Genomic DNA, 23,866 nt, shown 5'->3' on the forward strand with positions numbered 1-23,866 from the left:
CTTTGTGGAGCATAACAAAGAACACGGAGGACATGGGGAGATGGAGAGGAGAGGGAGTTGAGTGAAACTGCAAGGGGAGATGAACCATGAGAGACTATGGACTCTGAAAAACAACCAGAGGGTTTTGAAGGGGCAGGGGGTGGGAGGTTGAGGAACCAGGTGTTGGGTAATAGGGAGGGCATGTACTGCATGGAGCACTGGGTGTGGTGCAAAAACAATGAACACTGTTATGCTGAAAAGAAATAAATAAAAAAGAACATGTGATATATATAGATATAGATATAGATATATAATGGAAACAATAAACAAATTTTAAAAATCAATCAATCAATAAATAAATAAATAAATAAGAAATAAAATAGACTGAATTTTAAACCTTGTTTTGTCACCACCTTTTTCACTTATCAATCTACCCTGGGCAATTTTCCATGTCATTAAATATTCAATATAGTGTAAGCTGACACATATATATGCATATATATGTATATATGTATATAGCACATACTTCCACGGTGTTCACAACATAACTTATTTAATTCATTTTTTTTTATCATCAACAAAGATATGACATAAATACAGGGAGGAAAAAAATAGACAAATAGGTCCAAAATGAAGGTAAACTAGGTAGACTAGGCCTTCCTAGGGATCAATGTTAAACCAACGTCATAAAAAGAAGAAAAAGTGTAATGATTAAAAATCCAGACTCAGAACGACACTGTTTGGATTTAAAATCAAATCTATCATTTACTATCATTAGATAAGTCACTTAGCCTCCAACCCATTCTGTAAAACAGGAATGACAATAATATCTCTCTCAAGGATTGCTGTGAGGATTAAATGAGTTAATGCAGGTATAGCTAAGAGCAATGCCTGACACATAGTATATACTTTGTAAATATACACCACTATTATTTTTACCATTGAACTGAAGAAGAAAGTAAACTATTAAATCTTAGATTTCACAGTTAACACAACACAATGAGAGTATATGCCACAATACTTTGAAAAGACTAAGTTAATGACAATGCATCAGAAGATGTGTGTGTATGCGTATGTGTGCACACGCACGCACGAGTGTGTATAAGAGAAAGAAGAAAGAGAGAGAATTAGAAGGTAAGTTTAATGTGAATTAGAAGATAAAATTAATTTTATTTTGAAGCTGACAGACTCCAAGCAAATGGCTATAGTTCAAGAAAGGAACCCAGGCTAATTTTTAAATTGATAAAGCCTTTTCAAATATCATCTCAATTACTCATAACCATGTGAGTTCTGGTGCAGTGTAGGAAGAAACTGAAATTCAGAGAGGTAAAATGACTTAGGTAAGATAACATAGCAAGATAAATTGGTGCCACTGGGACCAAAAACTCTGAACTGCAACTGCAAGTTTTGTGTGATGCTATACTGCCTTCATTTTAAACTTGTTTTAAGACAAAGATTGTGATATTTAGGGGACTAGGCAAATCCATATACTGGGCAAAACAGGAGGCCTGCCTCCTGTTTTTTAAATAAATTTTTACTGGAACTCAGCAATATCTATTCATTTATGTATTCTTTATGGCTAATTCAATACTACCACAGCATAACTGAGTGATTGCAAAAGATATCATACAGCCCACAAATCTGAAACTATTTACAATCTGATCCTTGTTGACACAAAATGAACAAACCTTATAGAATCTCTAAAAGGAAGAAAGAGACTTTTATTCAAGCCCAAGTTAGGACAGCTGCCCAGGAAACACACTCTGCACAGGAAAAAAAAAAAGTGTCTGTAGACTGAACAGTTTTCACAGAGTTTTATACTTTTTACATCTTGTAATAATCTTGCAAATGCTCCAGAGATTGCAGATTACCATATAGGCAGGAATCAAAGTTTTAATATCAATGAATAGGGAGTAGGAACTTTGATCAATATCTTTAAGGACAAAATGGTTTTCCTTTAGGGTACTCATCTACAAAGCAGGTATACAATGTATGCTTAGTGGGCCCTAAGTTAGGCTTTTGGTTTAAAAGAAGTGTCGTCACGCACTGAAATAAAGCCCTCAGACACCAATCTGAGCAGTCGTGCAGGGCTGTCTCTACAAGGGGGAGGAGCAGCACAAAAAGTTGCTCTTTATAGACTGTGGCTTACTTAAAGGTGTTCCCATAACTAACAAGTTTATAACACATAGAAAAATAAGTCAGAGAGAAATTGAAAGTAAATGCTGCATGCCTGAAGAAAGAAAAAAGTAAGATCAATGGTCACTCTGTTGCAGGCATCCCCAGTGCCTGTAGTTCCTACCTGGATGAGCAGACATCTATCCCTTTCTGGAGATTGAGGAGTGACCTGTGTGTGGGCAAGGAGTACATAGAGTACATGAACACCAAAGATAAATGTTTCTCCTAAGCTTTTACTCCCTGGATGAGTGTTGAGTGCACTGAGTTGCAACAAGGATCTGGCTGTTTCAGCCCAGAAACTTCAAAGGAGGCCCAATTTTCTGGATACTCCTTTGCTTTTCAATTAGTCTCATCCAGGGAGGCATATGTTTAATAAATCTTATCTAGGGGCGCCTGAGTGGCTCAGTGGATTAAAGCCTCTCTGCCTTCGGCTCAGGTCATGATCCCAGAGTCCTGGGATCGAGCCCCGCATCGGGCTCTCTGCTTAGCAGGGAGCCTGCTTCCTCCTCTCTCTGCCGGCCTATCTGCCAACTTGTGATCTCTGTCTGTCAAATAAATAAATAAATAAAATCTTTTAAATAAATAAATAAATAAATCTTATCTAGCCAGGCATTATGAATTCCCACAAAAACTTAATGTACAGTCATGCTGACTTAGAAATCTGAAATCTCTGGCCTTTAGAGAGTTCTTTCATCACCCATTATAGAAAGTTTGCCAGCACCTGATCAATTTGACTGAAAATGGAGAACATTCTTTAACATACGGAACGCAGAATGAAAGCAAGAGCTATAAATTGGAATGTGTAAGTAACCGCAGATCTTAAAGAAGATGACTGCTTCTTACCAAAACCAAAAGGCTAAAATAACAAAGCAGAAAAGTGAAAGGGAGAGATGAGATATGAGATACAGATAATAAAGCATGATGTTAACAAATACATCAATTATAGGGCAGGACAGCCCGAAAATAGTAATATGGTTATCCTGAGAAACAAATTTATTTACATCATTACCTATTATTTGTTACATGTATTACTGACATGGTTGTGTAGGAACTGAAAAGTAAGGCCTAGATCTTTGATTTCTAAACCATTAATAAAAAACCATTAATATAAAAGTTCCTCTCCCTTTTTTTTTTTTTTCTGGGAAAGATTGTCCCATTATTCTGTGGGAACAAAAGAGATCACGGAATGAATGAGGAAGGTCCGTGAACACGAGGTTATGACATACAGTAGGAAGATGGTCTCCGCCCCATTCCAGTTCAAGATGGTGATGAACTCGCCTGAACTCGCCTCCTCCCTCAAATGCACTTATCTACATTACCCATGGAACAGCTTCTTCTGGAGAAGAAGAAAGAGAAAAAAACCTGAAAACTGACTCCTATGCCAACAAGAGAAGGCCCAGATCTCAGCGGGTAGGAGAGGCTGGGACACAACGTAACCATAAACCCCAACCCCAGCACCACAACTGGGTGGGAACTCAAAACCCTGAGATCTTCCCTGAAGAGTGAAGGGTATGAATCCCGCATCCATCACCCCCACGTTTAAGATCGGCACCTGCCAACCCCCCAAAACATCTGGCTTTGAAAAACAACAAAGCCGGCATCCACAAGACCCACAAGGTTAGAATGACCTGAAAAACAGCTCTTAAGGGGCTCATGCGCTTGGACTCACCTGCCTCAGGGCCCAGCGTGGAGGCGGCCAAGGGAGGGAAAACCAGACTTCCCGTAGGAGAGGCGCTCTTGTTTCTTTATTGTCCTGGAGCATTGGCCTGAGGGGCAGGCATCTGATGTAACACACATCGGGAGGCTCGCGGGGCCCCTCGCCAGCGACGGAGACGGGCGCGCGCCATCTTGGCGTTTCCCTCCGCCCACCCGAGCGCCATTCTCTGATGGGGAGGTTTTCCTTGTGTCTTGTGTGCTTGTCTTTGTGGCTGCTGCCTGGCGATGCCCTTAATGTGGGGCTCTGGTGACCAGGGGTGCTAGTGTTCCTGGATCCCACGGGAATGTAACCATCAGAGAGACAGCTCTTGGCAGGCTACCTCCCCAACGCACGGAGCAGGGTGAGGTGGCCCAGCGTTTCTGTGGAAAAGTCTCCTTTGCTTGTTCTGAAGCTTCTGCCTGAGGGGCGGGCTTCAGGTTTGGCGCACGTGGAGGGCCTGATGATCAACCAGATCTCTTGCTCTCCCGCTCTCAGGGAGTGTTGCAGGTGCGCATCATCTCTTCGCTCTCCCTCTGCCTCGCTGCAGTTCACTGGTATCTCCCAGACACCTGCTTACACGTTCACCTGGAGCCCCGATTTTTGTGACTGCCACTCAGATCCTCTGACACTGGCGATTCACAACGCTTATGCTTGTGGTCTCATAAAACCGTATGTAGGTGCATTTCTCTTTTGTTTGTTTGTTTGTTTTTATTTTTATTTCATTTTGTTCCAGCTTTATAACATATACTTGACACAAAACATTGTATAAGCTTAAGGTATAGTATGTGATAATTTGACACACTTATATATTATCATTGCAATATAATTATCACAATAGGCTTAGTTAACACTTCCATCATCTCATAAAATAACCATTTTTTATTGTGGTGGTGTATGCTTGCATACTTTAACAGCTACTGAGTGGGCGTCTGGCTTCCAAACAGCCTGAATCTAAGTGCTGTTTGAGATCCTCACTTTTGAGACCCAGAAAGGCTTGGCACACCCTCACTACTGGCAGCTATTGAAATAGAATAGGCTCAGGGTGCCTGGGTGTCTCAATCTGTTAATCAGCAGACCTCTGCTGGGGCCCTGATCCCCAGGTCCAGCGATGGACCTCGGTGGGGGCCCTGCTGCTCCCTCTCCCTCTGTCCTTCTCCCTGCTCATTCTCTCTCGCTCTCAGATGAATAGATAAAATCTTTAAACACAAATATAATGGGCTCAGTTTTCTCATCTGTTAATGAGGATAAGATTTCTTTCACCTTCATGCTGATGTAGTGAACACAGATGTGAACTGTTCAGATGTCCCTTAAAAGAAGGACTTGTTTGGTGGCTCGCTAGTTAAGCACCCACCTCCATCTCAGCTCAGGTCTTGATCTCAGGGCTGTGAGTTCAAACCCTGCCTTGGAGTTCCACAACAGGCATGTAGCCTGCTTAAGAAAAGGGTGGGGGGTGGCACCTGGGTAGCTCAGTTGGGTCACTGAACTCTTGGTTTCAGCTCAGGTCATGATCTCAGAGTCTGAGTTGGGGTCCAGGCTGGGCAGGGAGTCAGATTGAGTATTTCTCCCCCTTTATTCCTCCCCCATCACATGCACACAAGCCAACCTACTCTCGCTCTCTTTCTCTCTCTCTCAAATAAATAAATAATTCTTTTTTAAAAAGAAGAAAGACTTGTTATCCCACCCATCAGCTCCCTAAGGATTGTTTTCAGAGCATGTCCTCATCCAAAGACTGATTGCTGTGGGGATGGAAGGGTGTGTGCATCCATCTTAGCCTTCTGCAGTGTAACCCTAACAGACTAGACAAGGCTTTCTCATGTTTGCATTATAGTTTGACTTCTCACTCTGCCTAATCCACTCTTCCCTTTCTCTACCACAGCTAGTGATCCCTATAAAATACGCTGCATGCCAAGTCTTAAATATATATCTACATCTATATATATATGTGTGTGTGTATATGTATATATGTGTGTGTGTGTGTATATATAGTGGACTGCTTGGATGATCACAAAGGTTTGAGATACAACAGTAAGAATTAGGGTGGGAATGAACAATAAGTTCTCTCTCCTGCATGAGACCCCTCCTCAAGACTGTCAGAGGAATATGTTTTATCTAATGTATAGAAATTTACTTAATGTATAGAAACCAACAGAGAGAGCCAAGAGAAATGAAAAGAGGAATATGTTCCAAACAAAAGAACAAAATAAGACTTCAGACAGATGGTCCTTTCTTATAGAGGATTGGCTTTTAGGAAGAGAAAATTAATCGATAGTCACTTGGAAATTTCTGTTTCAATAAAGCCGTTTAGTGATTTTTTCCCTAAAATCCATAAGTTGACTGAACACTCTCTTCTTTGCCATCTTCATCTCTCTGTTCCTGAATGTGTAGATGTATATATGACTGGATTTAGCAAAGGAGTTAAAACTGCATCAAATCTGGCTATAAACTTATCCAGGTGTGTTGAAGGAGAGGACCACATATGGAAAAAAATGAGTGGACCGGAGACTAAAATCACCACAATAATATGAGCTGACAAGAGTAAAAGGAGCTTTGGGGCACCTGGGTGGCTCAGTGGGTTAAAGCCTCTGCCTTCGGTTCAGGTCATGATCCCAGGGTCCTGGGATCTAGCCCCACATCGGGCGCTCTGCTCGGTGGGGAGCCTGCTTCCTCCTCTCTCTCTCTCTGCCTGCCTCTCTGCCTGCCTCTCTGCCTACTTGTGATCTCTATCTGTCAAATAAAAAAAAAAAGAGTAAAAGGAGCTTTGAATCAACTTCCTGAAGAGTGTTCCTGAAGAATGGCTAGGACAAAGATACAAGAGAGGATAAGCAAGAAGAAAGCAGCCAAGGAAATGAACCCATTATAGAAGGAACAATGAGTACCGGTTTATAAGTATCTGCACAGCCAACGTAGATTAGCCAAGGTATGTTACGGTAAAAGCTAACTAATACATTGGGCTACAGAGGGGCAAGCTTACCACAAAAGCTGGTTGGGCCAATATGTGAATGAGACCTTGGTCCAGACAACCACGAAAATCAAAATGCACATTCATGGCTCATGATGGTCAGGTAATGGTGAGGTTTTCATATGGCCATATACCTGTCAAAGGCCATAGCTATGAGAAGTACATCTCATTGCCTCTAACTGCGTGGCAAAAGAAGATCTGAGCTAGATATCCCACAAAGCAGAGGACTTCCTGCTTCCTGAAAAGATCACAAGGCATCTCGGCTGCTGCCGTGAAGAAAAATATCAGGTTGATGGAGAGATTGGCTAACAGAAGATACATGGTGGGGTATAAGGGTCAGAAGTCACAATGACTTCTACTACTAGAAAGTTTACCCTTATCTTACTAGAAGGTTTCCCACCATCCTAGACATATATAAGAGACAAGAAAATCAAAAAAGAAGAAGCTGGATCTCCCAGGAATTGGAGAGTCCCAGGATCATAAACTCAGACACCCCAGGGTGATTGGCTCCATCCATTGGCTCATTTGGTAGGTTCATGCTCCTGATACCTAAAGAAAGTGACAGAATTCAAATTAATACTATTACATTAATATCCTCCATGGAAAAAGTATATGAAATTTGGAAGTCAGATATTACCTGAGCATTTCACAAAATCAAATATCCTTTTGGCCACTATTACTGTAGTTACATATGATAGTAAATGAGTTGCCAAGTAGCCTTTATTTAGATGACAAGTCTTTCACATCCCACGTAAATTATTTTTTCTGGTCACTTTTTGGGAATAGCAGCTAACTGAAATTTAGGTATCTAAGCAAATGGGAGTTTTGATAGTATAAAAAGCCAAATAAATTTGGAACATCTGGTACTGTCCAAATATAATGAGCTTCAAAGAGGTATATCAGAAAGAAGAATTGCACAAGGAATTGCTGAATAGACAGGAGAATTTACTTGAACCTCTTTCTCATTAAGAAAAAAAAAGACATTGGGGAGAATAACAAGGTGGACCATTGTTCATGTTGATGGTCAAATTAGCTAAGACTTAATGGGTGAGGCAGAGCCAGCATGGGGAATGCAGTGGCATAAAAAATGCTTCTGGCAGAAGGAAATCAGACAAATCCTGGAGGCAGGAGAGAGTCGTGCCTTATTTACCCTTCAAAACCTGCTCAAATATTTCCTTTTCCAGTCCTCCCAGGGCTGACCTCCAGCACATACTGATGAGTACATATATTTTTGGCATTTTCAGGTGCTTATCCAAGCAACCCAGGAAAAAAAGTACATAAATATAAAATCAGTGATTTATTTAAATCTGTTTCAAGTTAATTTCTGTGAATGCTATAGGATGGAGACCCAGTTTCATTCTTTTTCATGTGAATATCCAAGTATCCAGCACTATTTATTGAAAAGAATGTCTTCTCCAGTGAGTAAAACGTTAATAGTAGAACCTAAGTGTGGGTAGGCAGGTATTCACCATAAAATTCCTTCATCTTTGTAGTATGTTTGAAATACTTTCTAAATAAAATATTCCAGAGGAAAGGGAGGAACATATCTAATAAAATGATGATGTTCTACCAAAAAATGGCATGCAAAGCGCAATCTCCAAAATCTCGTAAAGCCATTTGGGGAAAAAACAAAAAAAAAACTAAAGTGTACTAGATTGTAAGTCTCTTGAAATCCAGGGTCTAAACATGGAGTTTATTCATTCAACCTATTTTTTGACCATTACCATGTGCTAGTTCCTAGGCAAGGAGTTCGGAGCCCAGTGAAGAGACACACACATGCAAAACAGCAATTTAATCCAATCTGGATAATATCTATATTGTAATGCACGTTCAATGCAGTGGGTAGTAACATAGAAGGAAGAAGACCTAAATCTACCTGGGGGGATCTGGGCAGACTACCCAGGGAAGGTAACATTTGAGTAGAGACTTAAAGAGTGTGAGAGAGGAATGAATGGGAAGTGAGGAGTTAGGGTACATGGGAAGACATTCCAGGAATAATTGCAGGAGGAATGCAGCATGTGACATAGCATATTTGGTATGTTTCAGAAACTATAGTCATTTAGTACTAATGAAACATTAAGTACAGGGTACAGAGTTGTAGGCGAAGACACAGGGACCTTTTTAAAAATATTGTGCCCACCCCAGACCAATTAAATCAGAATCTTTGAGAGATGGGTCAAGAGTCCAAGTATTTTTTGAAAGCACATCAGGTCATTCTAATGCACAGCTACTACGGAAAACCACTGCTCTATTCTGTGCGTCTCTTTACACTCCCAAAGAATCTTAAAAAAAAAAAAAAAGAATCTTGTGTATCCCCTTTTCTTTCTTTCTTTCTTTCTTTCTTTCTTTCTTTCTTTCTTTCTTTCAAGAGAGGAAAGGGGGCAGGGACAGAGGGAGAGAATCCCAAGCACGTTCCATGCCCAGCAGAGAGCTGATGTTGGGGCTCAGTCTCACAACCCTGAGATCATGACCTGAGCCAAAATCAAGAGTCAGACACTTACCCCACTGAGCCACCCAGGCGCCCCTCTATGTGCATCCCTTTTTCACTATACTCACCTCACAACGTTTAAACTCTTCCTCTCTATCTCACAGAAAAGAAGCTCCTCAATGGCAGGGATGCTTTCTTATTTTTCTCTTTATCCTTGCATACTTTCTGGCGCTTAGTAAATATAAGTATTTGTTGAATTAAGAAAAACTAAAATATAAAGGATAAAATTAGACCAAAGCCCAAATATTAACCTGCCTCAGTATCTCCCCAAAGGCCATTGATGTCCATGACCCACAAACACCCTTTCATTCACCTGTGATGACAGATAACATATGCTTTATGAAACACACGTATAATCAGTCAGCTCAATAATACATTATCCTTAAGCCCTAGAGTAGTCTGAGACTGAACAATTGCAAACCATGTAATTCTCTATTTCATTTTAGCTAGAAAAATGTGTATATTAGTTAATAAAATCTTAATTTTAATATAAACAAATGCTAACTTGAAAACTCAAAATCTCACAGAATGACTTGATAGCAGAAAAATTATCAACTAACATTCTTAATTTTTAAATAAATTTTAATTATATAGAAAACACATGAGTCAATTATCACTTTAAAAATAAGAACACCACAGATAAAGCCAAAGACCTTTTGATCATAACCCTTAATCAGGACCCCTGCCCTCTTCTCTAGGGGTAAATGTCATGTGGTATATATACTTGCAGACTTTTTTATGCTCTATCTTTATATCTCTTCACCTGTGTAAATACATATGGCTCTAGTTAACTTCTTTTTTAGATATTTTATGGATATTTCAGGGTATTCATCAAAGTCCAGAGGAAGAGATGTCACATTCAAAGGGGTAACTGAAGAGAGTTGACTTCAGGAATCATATACAAGAGTTTAGACAGGGTTATAGGAGCCAACAAAAGACTGTAAAGGCACCCAAGGCTGGCAAGAGAAGTGAGCTCTTATCACTCCTGGGGTTACAAAAGATGGGGAAGGAATGGTTTCTAAGACCGCAAGTAAAATCTGCAGCTGGAGAAGAAGGTGACACCATAGGAGCTGTGAAAATAACACAACTGCTTTGTACTTTATCACGGGCCTATAATACATCCTGTAATATAGGATGCTATCATTCCAATCAGTAGTGCCCCAACGAGCACTGTAACTGCTCCTCAGCAGGTCATTTTACTAATCCATCAGTGATGGAGCATGTAGGTAGACTAATGAGTTCCATACGTGTCTGAGTATACTTCATTTGCTATAAAATGTGTCCTCTAGTAAAATGCAATGATACATAGATATCACAGTAATAATAAGGCATTCTATAAATCTGCAAATGACTAGGCTGGCAGATACATTGAGGATATATCACTGAAGAGTTTGATCAGAGGGGCACCTGGGTGGCTCAGTGGGTTAAAGCCTCTGCCTTCGGCTTGGGTCATGATCTCACGGTCCCTTCCTGGGATGAAGCCCCCCATTGGGCTTTCCTGCTCGGCGGGGAGCCTGATTCCTCCTCTCTTTCTCTCTCTCTGCCTGCCTCTCAGCCTACTTGTGATCTTTGTCTGTCAAATAAATAAATAAAATCTTCAAAAAAAAAAAAGAGTTTGATCAGAGAAGTAGAACTACTATGAGTGATTTAAAAGAAGGAATTTCTTATAGAGATTAGACTTAATGCAATGTGGAATCCATTAAGCCATCTAGGTAACTTTGTTACTACTGAATGTCATGCTGGGCCAAAGCCCAAGAGTCTGGAAGGGAAAATGGACAGGAAGTAAAGATGACCAATGACAAACTTGAACTGTGTCTCTCACTGCTTCTAATTTTGATGATACAGGTGGCCTACTGAATAAACTGATATCCTTCATTATAAAGATGCACTTGCACCTGGCCCAGGACTTGGAGGAAGTGAAGATGGACATCCAGTAGGAGCTAAAGGAGTTATAGGCCCTAGTTGTTTTCCCATATCAGCAAGTTGAGCCAGCAGCATGTATGAACTATAATGGTACTTGCCCTATTCTGTCCTTCAGACCAAAGATCTACAGCCTCACTTCCATCTTCCAAATCTCACACAAATTTTTCTTGTGGTGAACTCTAACAGAAATGTGCATGAAAGGGAATTCTGAAAACATAGTTCTGGCTTAGCTAAGTTGACAGAGTATGAAGCCATGACAATGGACTAGCAAAGCAAATCCATTGTTAAATATATATCTATTCCTGGGGCGCCTGGGTGGCTCGGTGGGTTAAGCCGCTGCCTTCAGCTCGGGTCATGATCTCAGGGTCCTGGGATCGAGCCCCGCATCGGGCTCTCTGCTCAGCAGGGAGCCTGCTTCCCTCTCTCTCTCTCTCTCTGCCTGCCTCTCTGCCTACTTGTGATCTCTCTCTGTCAAATAAATAAAATATTAAAAAAATATATATATATATCTATTCCTTGGGGCGCCTGCGTGGCTCAGTTTGTTAAGTGTCCAACTTTGATTGCATCTCAGATCATGATCTCAGGGTTGTGAGATTGAGCCCCACATTTGTCTCTGCACTGGGCATGGAACCTGCTTAAGATTCTCTTTCTCTCTCCATCTGCTCTTCATCACCTTCCCTCCCTCCCTGGGAAAAAAAAAAAAAAAATATATATATATATATATACACACATATGGATGTATATGTATACATGTATTTATCCAGGTGTGTATGTACTTACATACGTGTGTGTGTGTGTGTATTCCTTCTAGGATAAATCAGTGCCTCCATGATAAAAAGATCCAATGTAATCAGTGTGCCCTAGGTAGCTAGCTAATCCCCCCCAGGAATGGTGCCAAATTGGTTTCAGCCATTGACAGTCTGGGACTCAGCAATGGTAGTGGACAGATCCACTTTACTGAAAGAAAGTCCGTGGTAGTGAGCCCATGCATAGTTTCCATCCCTGTTACCATAACCACTTTGCCCATGAGCCCAGTGAGCAAGCATTGGAGTGGCTGGGTGCAGAAGCTGACTGAAATTTAGTGAATGGGTATCTAATGCACATAATTAAGAGTCTTCTCTAAAATGGATGCCCTCTACTGAGCATTTACATGAAAATATCTTTGTTGAGTAAAGGATTTAATTAACCAAATCTAGAAGGCCGTTTTTAGCACTCCAGGTATTCATGTCAATACATTATATATAAATATCACGTGAGTACATGTGTAAATAAACCCTACCTGATTTAGTCTCATATTTTGTCTTTTCCAGCCTAATAATCTTAGAATTCACTCACATGCATGTTCCCCAGACTTTAGCCAGTACTGGCAAGGTCCTACATTGTTTTAGTACAAAACTCTATATTATCAGAACAGTCCTTGTACTTCTCTCTTCAGAATATGTTGGGACCTAACTCTTGTAATGGTCCTAAACACAACAGTTCCAGGTAAAGCCAAAAATATATTTTTATTCAAGAAAAGACTAATTCATTCAGATGTCAATGAAGGTATTGTTCCACTAGCAAAAAGGGTAAGGAGTTGGGAAACAAAGGGACTTTGACATTTGTTTGTATATGCTCTGTAGCCTTGACTTTCACTTCAACTTTATTCCATACAAGCACAAGTGATAATTTGAGTAAAAATATATATCTCCCTTGTCCGGGGGTTATATGCCACATAAGCTCAAAGTCCGATGTGCCCCAGACAAGGAAGATATACAGGTACTCCTCTATGTGTGACAACCGTTCCCAGAATCCCAGTGTGAGGGGCTGTTTCCTGGGACTTCTTTTTATACAAATAGTTGTGTTAAGGATCCACCAAGAAAAAAAAAGTGTGTAGATAATAATAAAGGAGATAAGCAAGGAATGTTGAATGTTGTAACTACAAGGTGCTATTACTATCCCTAAACTGATAAATAATGGGAGGGAACAATATCATAAACCAGAGAAAGACCTATAGCAATAGAATAAGGCCACCAAGGGGCGCCTGGGTGGCTCAGTGGGTTAAGCCGCTGCCTTCAGCTCAGGTCATGATCTCAGGGTCCTGGGATCGAGTCCCGCATCGGGCTCTCTGCTCGGCAGGGAGCCTGCTTCCCTCTCTCTCTCTCTCTGCCTGCCTCTCTGCCTACTTGTGATCTCTCTCTCGCGCGTGCGCGCGCGCGCTGTCAAATAAATAAATAAAAATAAAATCTTTAAAAAAAAAACAAACAAAAAAAAAAAAAGAATAAGGCCACCAAGAAGAGCTGAGGGCTTGATGGAGGAATGCTGTATTTGTCCACACAAAGTTTGGAAGGAAAGAAGCTGAGGGACTTAATAGCCAGGTTTCACTCTTCGACTCCTCCAAATATCTACAATAGTCTCCTTTAGCTACACCCAAACAGAAGTCAAAGGGCATAGCAACGAAGGTTAGTTTAGTCCATACAGTTCCATTTACAGGGCACAGAGGAGAGTCAACACAATGAAAATCAGATATGGAAAGAAAATTGGAGAATAGCCATCAGAATAGTTTAACATTTTCCCATAAGTGAGTATCTGGGTTTTCCCAAGGTTGCTTTTATAAGATAATAACAGAAATTCTTACATGTGTTGTTATACATATGTCCGAATGCTTCCAAAGGATATATAATGAGAAGCAGAGTTTCTAGGAAATATTTTATGCAGTTTCTTTCTTTTTTAATTTAAAGATTTTTATTTATTTATTTGACACACATAGAGAGAGAGATCACAAGTAGGCAGAGAGAGAGGCAGAAGCAGGATCCCTGCTGAGCAGAGAACCTGATGCGGGGCTTGATCCCAGGACCCTGAGATCATGACCTGGGCCGAAGGCAAAGGCTTAACCCACTGAGACACCCAGGCGCCCCTCATTTTTAACATATATTGTTAAATAGTCCCTTGACCACATGGAAGTCCCATGACCACAACTGTTTAATTAATGAACAGAAAGAATACATTCAGATATTAGTCATATGAGATAGTAATCAATTAGGACAAAGGATAATTAGTAGTGAACCAAGCTTATTGATGCCTTCCTTTCTGCTGGGCTGGTGGACTCCTGACCCATAAAGACTGGAACTATAAGATCAGAGGAGCCCTGGGTGTTATCATTATAGAGCCTGAATCCTTTATAAACCCAGGAAAAATGTATCAACATCTTAGCCAATAACCCTACATTCTAACTGCCATATCATTTGGACCTTGTTTCTAGAGTTTAAGACTGGAATCCTTATGCCACAAACCTGAGGAAATTTCTATATTTGTCCCACACTGTATATGGGTTTTCAGCCTAGAGAATTTATATAATTTGAATTTTCCTAAGTAATAGTGAAGTTCAGCATTATTCATACTGTTTCTTTATTTTAAACTTTTTAAATATCTTAAAATAGAAACTGTTTTTTCTGTCTTATATATCAAATGCTTGTATCAGTTAGGGTCCCACCAGAAGAAAATGCCATATTAAAATGGGGTAAATGAAAATGAAAAACATTTAAAATGTTTTATAAATAAGAGGTAATCTGACTGTAGCTTTTTTTCCCCCCTCAGGTTTGTCTCTTAAAAGATCTGAAGTGGTCACTGTGCCTCATCTCATTTCTAAAACACTGGCATACAGTCAGAATCATGGAATTGATGAAATCAAGATCTTAAGGATCATTTACAGTGGGATCCAGTCTGTCTTAGAAATAGGTTCTATCAAAACCTGATTGGAACCAGTTTACCACCCTGTTAGTTCCCTCATTAGTAAGTTACATAAATAATTAACACATGTTCACTTTAAATGAGTTATATTTTTAACTTTTTTTAAATTTCTTTTCAGCGTAACAGAATTCATTGTTTTTCCACCACACCCAGTATTTTTAACATTTTGAAAATTGTTCTTTGACTGCTCTGAATGTTCCACCAATATATCCAAGTGGACTCACTTTCTGGAGACAATAAACTGTTTCCCAAGGAATGCTCCTCGTAGGATGTTTAAGCCAAGCATGTCTCTTCTTGGATCACATAATGAATCCCATCCAGCAGTAAAACATTACCTTCACTGACACTCTGATCTTTATTTTGTTTTTTGGCTTTGGTAGTTTTTCATTTGTTTTTGGTTCCCAGCCAAGTTTGATTCCAATCCAGGTCTGCATAGGAATGATAGATTATTTCTCAATGGTTGCAACAGAGAGTATGAAACTGGTTTCATGATCTGATTTTTTGGTAATCTTTTTTAGGATGGTAAGGACCTATTCTCTACCAGATGAGAGATGAAAGATAAAATTTGATTGTTAGGTGATTTTTTTAAAAATCTGTTTTTCTCCATTTTTTCAAACTGTTTGTCTTATTTCCATTGCATGTAGAATTTGTCTTGTTTTCATTGGAAACAGAACAAACGTTTCATAAGAGATCTAGTGTGCGGTTTTGTACATCAATCAATCTACCATTTTAATTTTTGGTAAACCCAAGTCTTGATCAGTAGCTGAAGTTCTAGAACTGGTCTAGTAGTTTTATGTTTATATAATTGAGGAACATTTTCCTCTCATTTTATGAATGTGAAATATTTTCCTACTTTCAGGATATATTAATAAATATAAACCCTCACAACATAGTTCTGTTAGTATTGCTTTGTGGAGATTAATAAGTGCTGACTTAAATCTACTATTCTCCAAATTCCAAAAAAATAAAGCCAGATTTCTACTGTCTTATATATGTGATGCGTTTCAGAAAGAAAAAAAAACTCATAAAAATTATGGCTCAGAACATTTTTCTATGGCTCAGAACATTTTTATGTGAGAACTCAAATACAAATAATCAAAATAAAAATGAGCACAGACTGGTTTGATAACATGTCTTATAAAATAGCTATAGGTCTACTTGTGATTTTATCAGAATGGAATATAAAGGAAGCATTTATAATTATGGAAAATGTAAAATTAGGTGTTCAGTCATTTGGAATTATAATTTTTATAGTGAGTCTACTGAAATATAATTTCTAAAATCCTGAGTTTTAAGATTTTGGCTTAGTGCTAATAAAGTAATTAGTAGATATTCACTGGATAATTTTTAAATGAGATTGAGTATTGAAACATTACATGTGTGTGCATGTGTGTGTGTGTCTAACATTTTACTCATACTTTTATAGGGTGTATCTTTGGATCATGTTAATAAATTTGTTCATTTTTACTACTCCAAGAGTAAGAGACTCGTAACTATAGGAAACAAACTGAGGGTCATTGGAGGGGAGGTGGGTTAGGCAATGGGATAATTGGGTGATGGGCATTAAGGAGGGCACTTGATGTAATGAGCACTGGGTGTTTTATGCAACTGATGAATCACTAAATTCTACCCCTGAAACTAATAATACACTGTATGTTAATTAAATTGAACTTAAATAAAAATTTTTTTAAATAATAATAATAATGTTTAACACTATGAAGAATTAGGATGTTTGTGGCAACAAGGGATTATATTTTGAACATTCCTGAGCCGCCTTAGTCTATTAACATAATACTATATGAGAAGCAATTCTTAATTACCCACCTTTAAGTTAACAGATCCGTTTTCTTTGTGTTCTCACTTTTACGTGTCCATTTATTAAACAAGAACTCCTTCATGACAATATAATACAACATTTATTAGTGATTAGTGTTGAGAAAATTATTTCCCTCTATATACAAAAATACAGGTTTTAACACTATGAAATAAATCAGGACAAGTACCATGAAAACTAGGTCCTTCACAAGTGCATAAAGAAGATCTGGTCCATATATAAAATGGAGTATTATGCCTCCATCAGAAAGGATGAATACCCAACTTTTATGTCAACATGGACAGGGCTGGAAGAGATTATGCTGAGTGAAATTGGTCAAGCAGAGAGAGTCAAGTATCATATGGTTTCAATTACTTATGGAGCATAAGGAATAACACGGAGGACATGGGGAGATGGAGAGAAGAAGCGAGATGGGGAAATTGGAGGGGGAGACAAACCATGAGAGGCTGTGGACTCTAAGAAATAAACTGAGGGTTTGGGAGGGTTGAGGGGGATGGGTGAGCTTGGTGGTGGGTATTATGGAGGACATGAATTGCATGGAGCACTGGGTGTTGTGCATAAACAATGAATTTTGGAACACTGAAAAGAAATAAAATAAAATGGAAAAATAAAATAAAATACTAAACAAAAACAACAAAAAAAAAGATCCCTCAAAAGAAATAAAGGGACAGAATTGAAGGCAATGTGAGGCTTTATCTGCTGTCAGGGACAAACCATCAGGAGCAAAGAATTTGGGACTCCAAAACCATTCCAAATGGATAGAGTTAAACCCACAAGCCAGGGTTTGAGAAGCCAGGAGACCAACCAACAGCACAAAGCAATATGTACCAAATGGATATCACCTCAGAATGTCCCACAGCTGGGTCCAAACAAGTAAAGGAAGTAAACTTTTAAGAAGCGAAATGTAATACTTATTAAATTAACACTGGGGGTGCCTAGGTGGCTCAGTGGGTTAAAGCCTCTGCCTTTGGCTCAGGTCATGATCCCAGGGTCCTGGGATCTAGCCCCACATCGGGCTCTCTGCTCAGCAGGGAGCCTGCTTCCCCTTCTATCTCTGCTTGCCTCTCTGCCTGCTTGTGATCTCTGTCTGTCAAATAAATAAAATCTTTTTAACAAAATTAACATTGCCCCCCCAAAAGTGCAATCGGGCCAAATACCAATCAGTAATCATACTGCAGTTTTTAGCCATCTGACTTGACCTCCTCTGTTATAATAATTACATATTCTCTCTCTTCAAAAGGACAAAAAGAACCTACAGTTTTGTTTCAATAAATCCGTTCCTTCATTTTGCAGTGGCTCTGCTGGTTTACTTGAGATTTTTCTAGGCCAAACAGAGCCCAGCATCTGACAGGGGTGGGAAAGCCAAAGGAGGTGCTGGAGTGTTAGCTGAATCTTGATCTCATCAAGCTCCTCATATCTATTCTGTCCAGGCAGAAAACCAGAAAGGGTCACTGAGCCCACTGCAGGCATCCATAAACCAACCTGAGATCTGAGGAGAAGGCCAGCTGGCAGAGGTCACCTGGGCAGCCTGAACAGATCCATCTTCTTGACCAAATTTTAGTCAGGCTCCTCTGAGCGCTCTTCTCCACTAGCCCCATCCTTGCTGGGCTTACAAAGATCAATTGTGACTAGAATCCTATTAAGTCAGTTTAGAGAAAACCCCTTGCCTTTGATATCTGATTCTTAAACACCTACTCTCAATATCTGATCACTCTGGCCTGCCTTCAGCAAAAATCCTATTAGGTCAGTTTAGCAAGAATTCTCCCCTTAGTAATTTCTATCCAACAACCACCTCCCATCTGCTCTTTGGCTATAAATCCACACTTGTTCTATTATATTGGATATGAAGCTCGGTTCTATACTCAGGTCCCTTTTCCCCTATTGTAACAATTCCTGATTAAGACAAATTTTTCCCACTTAAACTACTGCTGTCAGGCTCTGGGTTGTTTTTTTGTTTTGTTTTGTTTTGTTTTTTAATAGAGTACTGTCTCCAAAACAAAAGTTAAGTAACTTTGGTTAACGTCATAAAATGAATAATTGAGACTGTATGAGAGTAATTGCAAGGTAATAGGATCTGCTTTTGTTTATTCAGTGGCATAATGGACTGATTTATTCTAAGATAAAATGTCTTTATCATTATCATTATATCTTTATCATTGTCATATATCTTTAAAGAGGAAGACAAACTCCAATGTAGATAGAAAACTGTAGAAGACTCAAGAAGTAAATTCTACGTGCATTGCTTTCGTGTATATATGTATTTTTTGTAAATAATGACACTGAAAATAAACTATGATATATGTTAATATTTTGGCAGTTTGAAAAGCCCAGCTTTAATTGCCTTATTTTTTTAAAGATTTTTTTTAGTGTATTTTTTTTTCTTTGTTTATTTACAGCATAACAGTGTTCATTGTTGCTCTGCGGGGAGCCTGCTTCTCTTTCTGCCCCTCCTCCTGCTCATTCTCTCTCTCTCTCTCACTGCCTCTGACTAATAAATTAAAAATATCTTTAAAAGATATCTTTTTAAAGGAGGGGCAGAAGGAGAAGCAGGCTCCCCACAGAGCAGGGAGCCAGGTAAGGGACTTGATCCCAGGACCCTGGTATCATGACTGGACTGAAGACAGAAGCTTAACCGACTGAGCCACCTAGGCATCCCAATCGCTTTATTCTTAAAAACAGAAATGCTTTAGGACCAAATACTATATTGAAGCTAGACCAGAATTTGGTTTCTTCTCATTTACAATTATCCAACAAATTACCTTGGTATATTCATTCTACCCCTAACTAAAGACAGTAATTGTTATTCTTTACCTTCTGTGTAATCATCCAAGTTAGCAGATTCTTTAACTCCCAAATATAACTTTTTGTGTCTTCTGCTGCCTTTATATGCTCTATTATTTTTAAAATATCATTATTGTCTATGAAAGAGTTGAGGTCCTTCCATTTATTCTAAACATATTTTACTCTGATCAATAGGTAGCTATACTATAACCATTCTCATTCTAAGAATCTAGAGTACCCAAACCACTTTTGTGGGTTGTTTTGTGTCTATCAAATATATGAGTTTAAATCCTAATCCCCAATACCTGTGAATGTGACTATGATTAGAAATAGTGTTTGCAGATGTAGTGAAGTTAGGATGAAGTCATACTGTAGTAAGGTAAATTGGGAGATACTTCATGTTCTAAAGGCCTCATAGAAGTATGACCTCTTATATTTCTTATATTTCTCTACTTTTTTATGAAGTATATTTGTATACTTCATATAAATACTGTTCCTTAGGAATTTAGTCTTGAGAATAATATAATAATTGGTTTAAAAATACTCCCTGTGTAGCTCTTTTCAAAACTGAATATCCCTCCCCCCGAGTGAAAGATAAAATAGACCCAGTATCAGTGTGTGTAATCAAATCAAGGTAAGACAAACAAGAGCTTTTTTCTGAGTTTGACCACCAGTAATGAACATCAGGAATCTACAAGGGCTCTTCACAATACTGGCATCACTTAAGAGATCTTCCTGTAATTCACTAGCTGTCTGCATACTCTCCTCATTGCCACCTTCATTTCTTGATTCCTGAATGTATAGATGACTGGATTCAAGAAGGGAGTGAGAACAGCATCAAAGATGATCAGAAACTTATCCAGGTGTGTGGTGGGAGTTGGCCATGTATAAAAAAAAATCAAAGGACCAAAGAACAAGAATACCACAGTGATGTGAGCTGAGAGTGTGGACAGAGCCTTGGATGAACCAGCTGAAGAGTGTTTCTGAACAGTGAGAATGATGATGATATAGGAAATGATCAGTATGAAGAAGGAGCCAACAGAGATGAATCCACTATTGGCTGTGACCATAAACTCTAGTTGGTAGGTATCTGTGCAGGCAAGTTTGATGAACCGAGGCAGGTCACAGTAAAAACTGTCCAATATGTTAGGACCACAGAAGGGCAAGTTTACCACAAAAGCCAACTGCACCACAGAGTGGATGAGGCCAGTCACCCAGGCAGCCACTAAAAAGAAGATGCACATTCTTGGGCTCATGATGGTCAGGTAGTGGAGAGGCTTACATATGGCAACATATCTGTCAAAGGCCATGGCAATGAGCAGCACCATCTCCACACCACCAATGACGTGGATAAAGAAGATTTGAGCAATGCAACCACCAAAGGAGATGACTTTATGCTTTCTGAAAAGATCATAAATCATCTTGGGAGAAGTGACTGAAGAAACTCCCAGGTCAATGAAGGAGAGGTTGGCCAACAGAAAGTACATGGGGGAGTGCAAGTGAGGGTCGCAAGTCACAGTGAGCATGATGAGAGAGTTTCCCACCATGCTTGCCACATAAAACGTGGAAGAGAACACAAAGAGGAGAAGTTGGATCTCCCAGGAGTTGGTGAGTCCCAGGAACACAAACTCTGACACCACGGAGTGATTCATTCTATCCATTGGCTTTGTTGGCACGGCTCCCTGAAGAAGGACAATAGGAGAAAATGTCAATTATACTAATTATTTAATATATTGGGAGAGAAGTCAAAAATATGAAAGTCTGTTTCTACTACAGCATTAAGACCGACCTGATATGCTCGTGGCCTCTCAACTATGATTACCCAGAAGAATTGGAGCTGTCATGTGGAGCTGCTCTCTACCACCAGGTTGTCTCTGCATTTGACAACCTCAGGGTTGATGCCATGATTACTCACTCATGAGATATAACATAGTGAACATGAGCCAGACCTTTTGATTTTGGGTTCAAAACTAATACAATCTGGCCCCATTCACATAGAACTAATCACTGTTGCAATCTCTTCCAAGTCCATAAGCCTTTATCTGGAAGACAGACCCTTCTTCTCTTCCATCCCAGCCCCCCACTCAGGGAATATATTCATCTTTAATATTACCTAAATGTTTACAACATCTACAAAATCTAGCTTTATTATTACTAGCACTTTTTACTGTCCCTTGTTTTAAATGAACTGAGTACAGTCCTAACTCACCAACTCAACCATGAGCTTTTTGAAGGAAAGATGACTTATTCATAGTTGGACTCCCTGAAGCAGTGGAAATTGTGGTCCACAGAGTAGCACAGGCCCATGAACTGTATGGTACCTGTCCATATCATACTGGAAACAAAGTTTGTGTCGGCTTATTTAGAAATGAATTTCTAAATTATTAGAAATTTCTCTAGAAATTTGACATTTTAGTGATGCCCAAGTTTCTCATTTTGCATTTCACAAAAGTATTAGTCTATTAAAGCAAAGGCTTAGGAGTGCCTGGATGGCTCAGGCACTTTCGATCAAGATGTAACTCTTGATCTTGGAGTTGTGAGTTCGAGTTCCACATTGGGTATAGAGAATACTTATATAAATAAATATTTTTAAAAAGAAAAAAAAGTAAAAAGTTTAAACTTCAACACAGGTAAATCGAGCAACATTGCCTTAGGATACTTAACACCTGATGTGAAAAGCTTAAAACTATGAAATGTATCATAATGTAGTGGAAGTAATTTTATGAAAATCTCTTAAAAAGAATTAATCACAGAAACAGCATAGTTTAGTAGAAAGAATATGGATTTTGGATTTTTATTTCCAAAATTTATACAAATGTTCAACCACTCATAAGTTGATCTTGGACAAGATACTTAAAGTCTTGAGCCTCAGTTTATTTATTTATGAAATTGTTAACTAGTAAAGTAATTGATGTATCTTAGTCATACAGCTGTATTAAGTTACTCAGTAAATGTTAAGTTTACTTCTCTTTACTTCACTTGCCCAAAACAGGCCTCTACACAAGACATAATGAATGAATAAGAAAACAAAATACTGATAACCAATAGGGATCACCAAACTTCCATATCATAAAATATATTTTTTTAATTTTTTTTATTTCTTTTCAGTGTTCCAGAATTCATTGTTTATGCACCAAACCCAGTGCTCCATGCAATACATGCCCTCCATAACAGCCACTACCAGACTCACTCAAAACCCCACCCCTCTCCCCTCCAAAACCCTGTTTTTTTCTCAGAATCCACAGTCTCTCATGGATCACAAAATATATTTCAATAAGCAATTATTAATATAGTATTCACATTTTCTTAATGGTAGAAATTAAACTATCTTCTTTTTTTATTTGCTCTAAAAGAACACTATTTCTTAGTAATGCTTACCACAAAGGTGAGTTGTTATTTATTTCATATATCCTTCCCAACTTGGCTTCAAGCCCCATACAGTTATGGACCACATCTATCTTGTTTAACCCAATGTATCAAAAATTTAGAATCACTCCATGAGGTGCCTTGGTGGCTTAGTGGATTAAGCATCTGACTCTTAATTTTGGCTCAAGTCATGATCTCAGCATTATGAGATAGATCCCAGGGTCAAGCTCTACACTAGACATGGAGCCTGCTTAAGATTCCTCTCTCTCCCATACCATCTGCCTGCCTCCCTCTCAAAAAAAAAAAAATTTAGAATCACTCCAGAAACATAACAAGGACAAATAAATATTGGCTGAAAGGATAAATAAAAATATCTGTTTGGGTTAGAGACTGGCCATGTAAGGAAAGAAATTCAGGAAAGTGAAAATTTTGCCTGAAGGAAAACCAGAAGTAGGAATAGAACTAAAAAGAAGTCTTCAATCAAGTCAAAGAGACTGAAATTAATGAGGTCAACTTTGGGACCTACGGATGATCTTTAGGAAATTTAGGAAAATCTCTAGTCATTATAGATCAGAAAATAAATACACAAATATGTTAAATAACTTGACCAAAACCATAAATTTACTTAGTGTTAGAGCTTGTATCAGAACTCAGGTCTACAGACTCCAAGATCAGCCCACTTTCTAATTCCCTACTTTCTTTCATTTATCTGTGACTTACTGAGGATACAGCCTGAACAAAAGCATGTAGCAAGGTGATAGTAGAAAATTGTTGGAGGAAAGATGAGCCCCTCGTAGCTGATGATTGGCCTTTATTGATAATGCTGGTAGCTGATGTCTTAGCCTCTGCGATTAATCATCTCTGACAACTGCTCATCAACAAGTTAATGTACCTCAGTGTCCTGGAAAAGTTGGGTATTCTCTAAAACATTTGTTC

The 23,866-nt window shown here is 38.9% G+C and overlaps 1 protein-coding gene across 1 annotated transcript; it reads right to left on the reverse strand.

Moving 5' to 3' along the window:
- Nucleotides 1-20,286: 20,286 nt before the first annotated feature.
- Nucleotides 20,287-21,225, reverse strand: LOC123944350 (olfactory receptor 4F3/4F16/4F29-like). Its single transcript, XM_046009390.1, has one exon. The coding sequence runs from the start codon at nt 21,223-21,225 to the stop codon at nt 20,287-20,289; it is 939 nt and encodes a 312-aa protein (XP_045865346.1).
- Nucleotides 21,226-23,866: the final 2,641 nt, after the last annotated feature.

The sequence above is a fragment of the Meles meles genome, chromosome 6 (genome assembly GCF_922984935.1).
Source record: "Meles meles chromosome 6, mMelMel3.1 paternal haplotype, whole genome shotgun sequence".
Lineage (NCBI taxonomy): Eukaryota > Metazoa > Chordata > Mammalia > Carnivora > Mustelidae > Meles > Meles meles.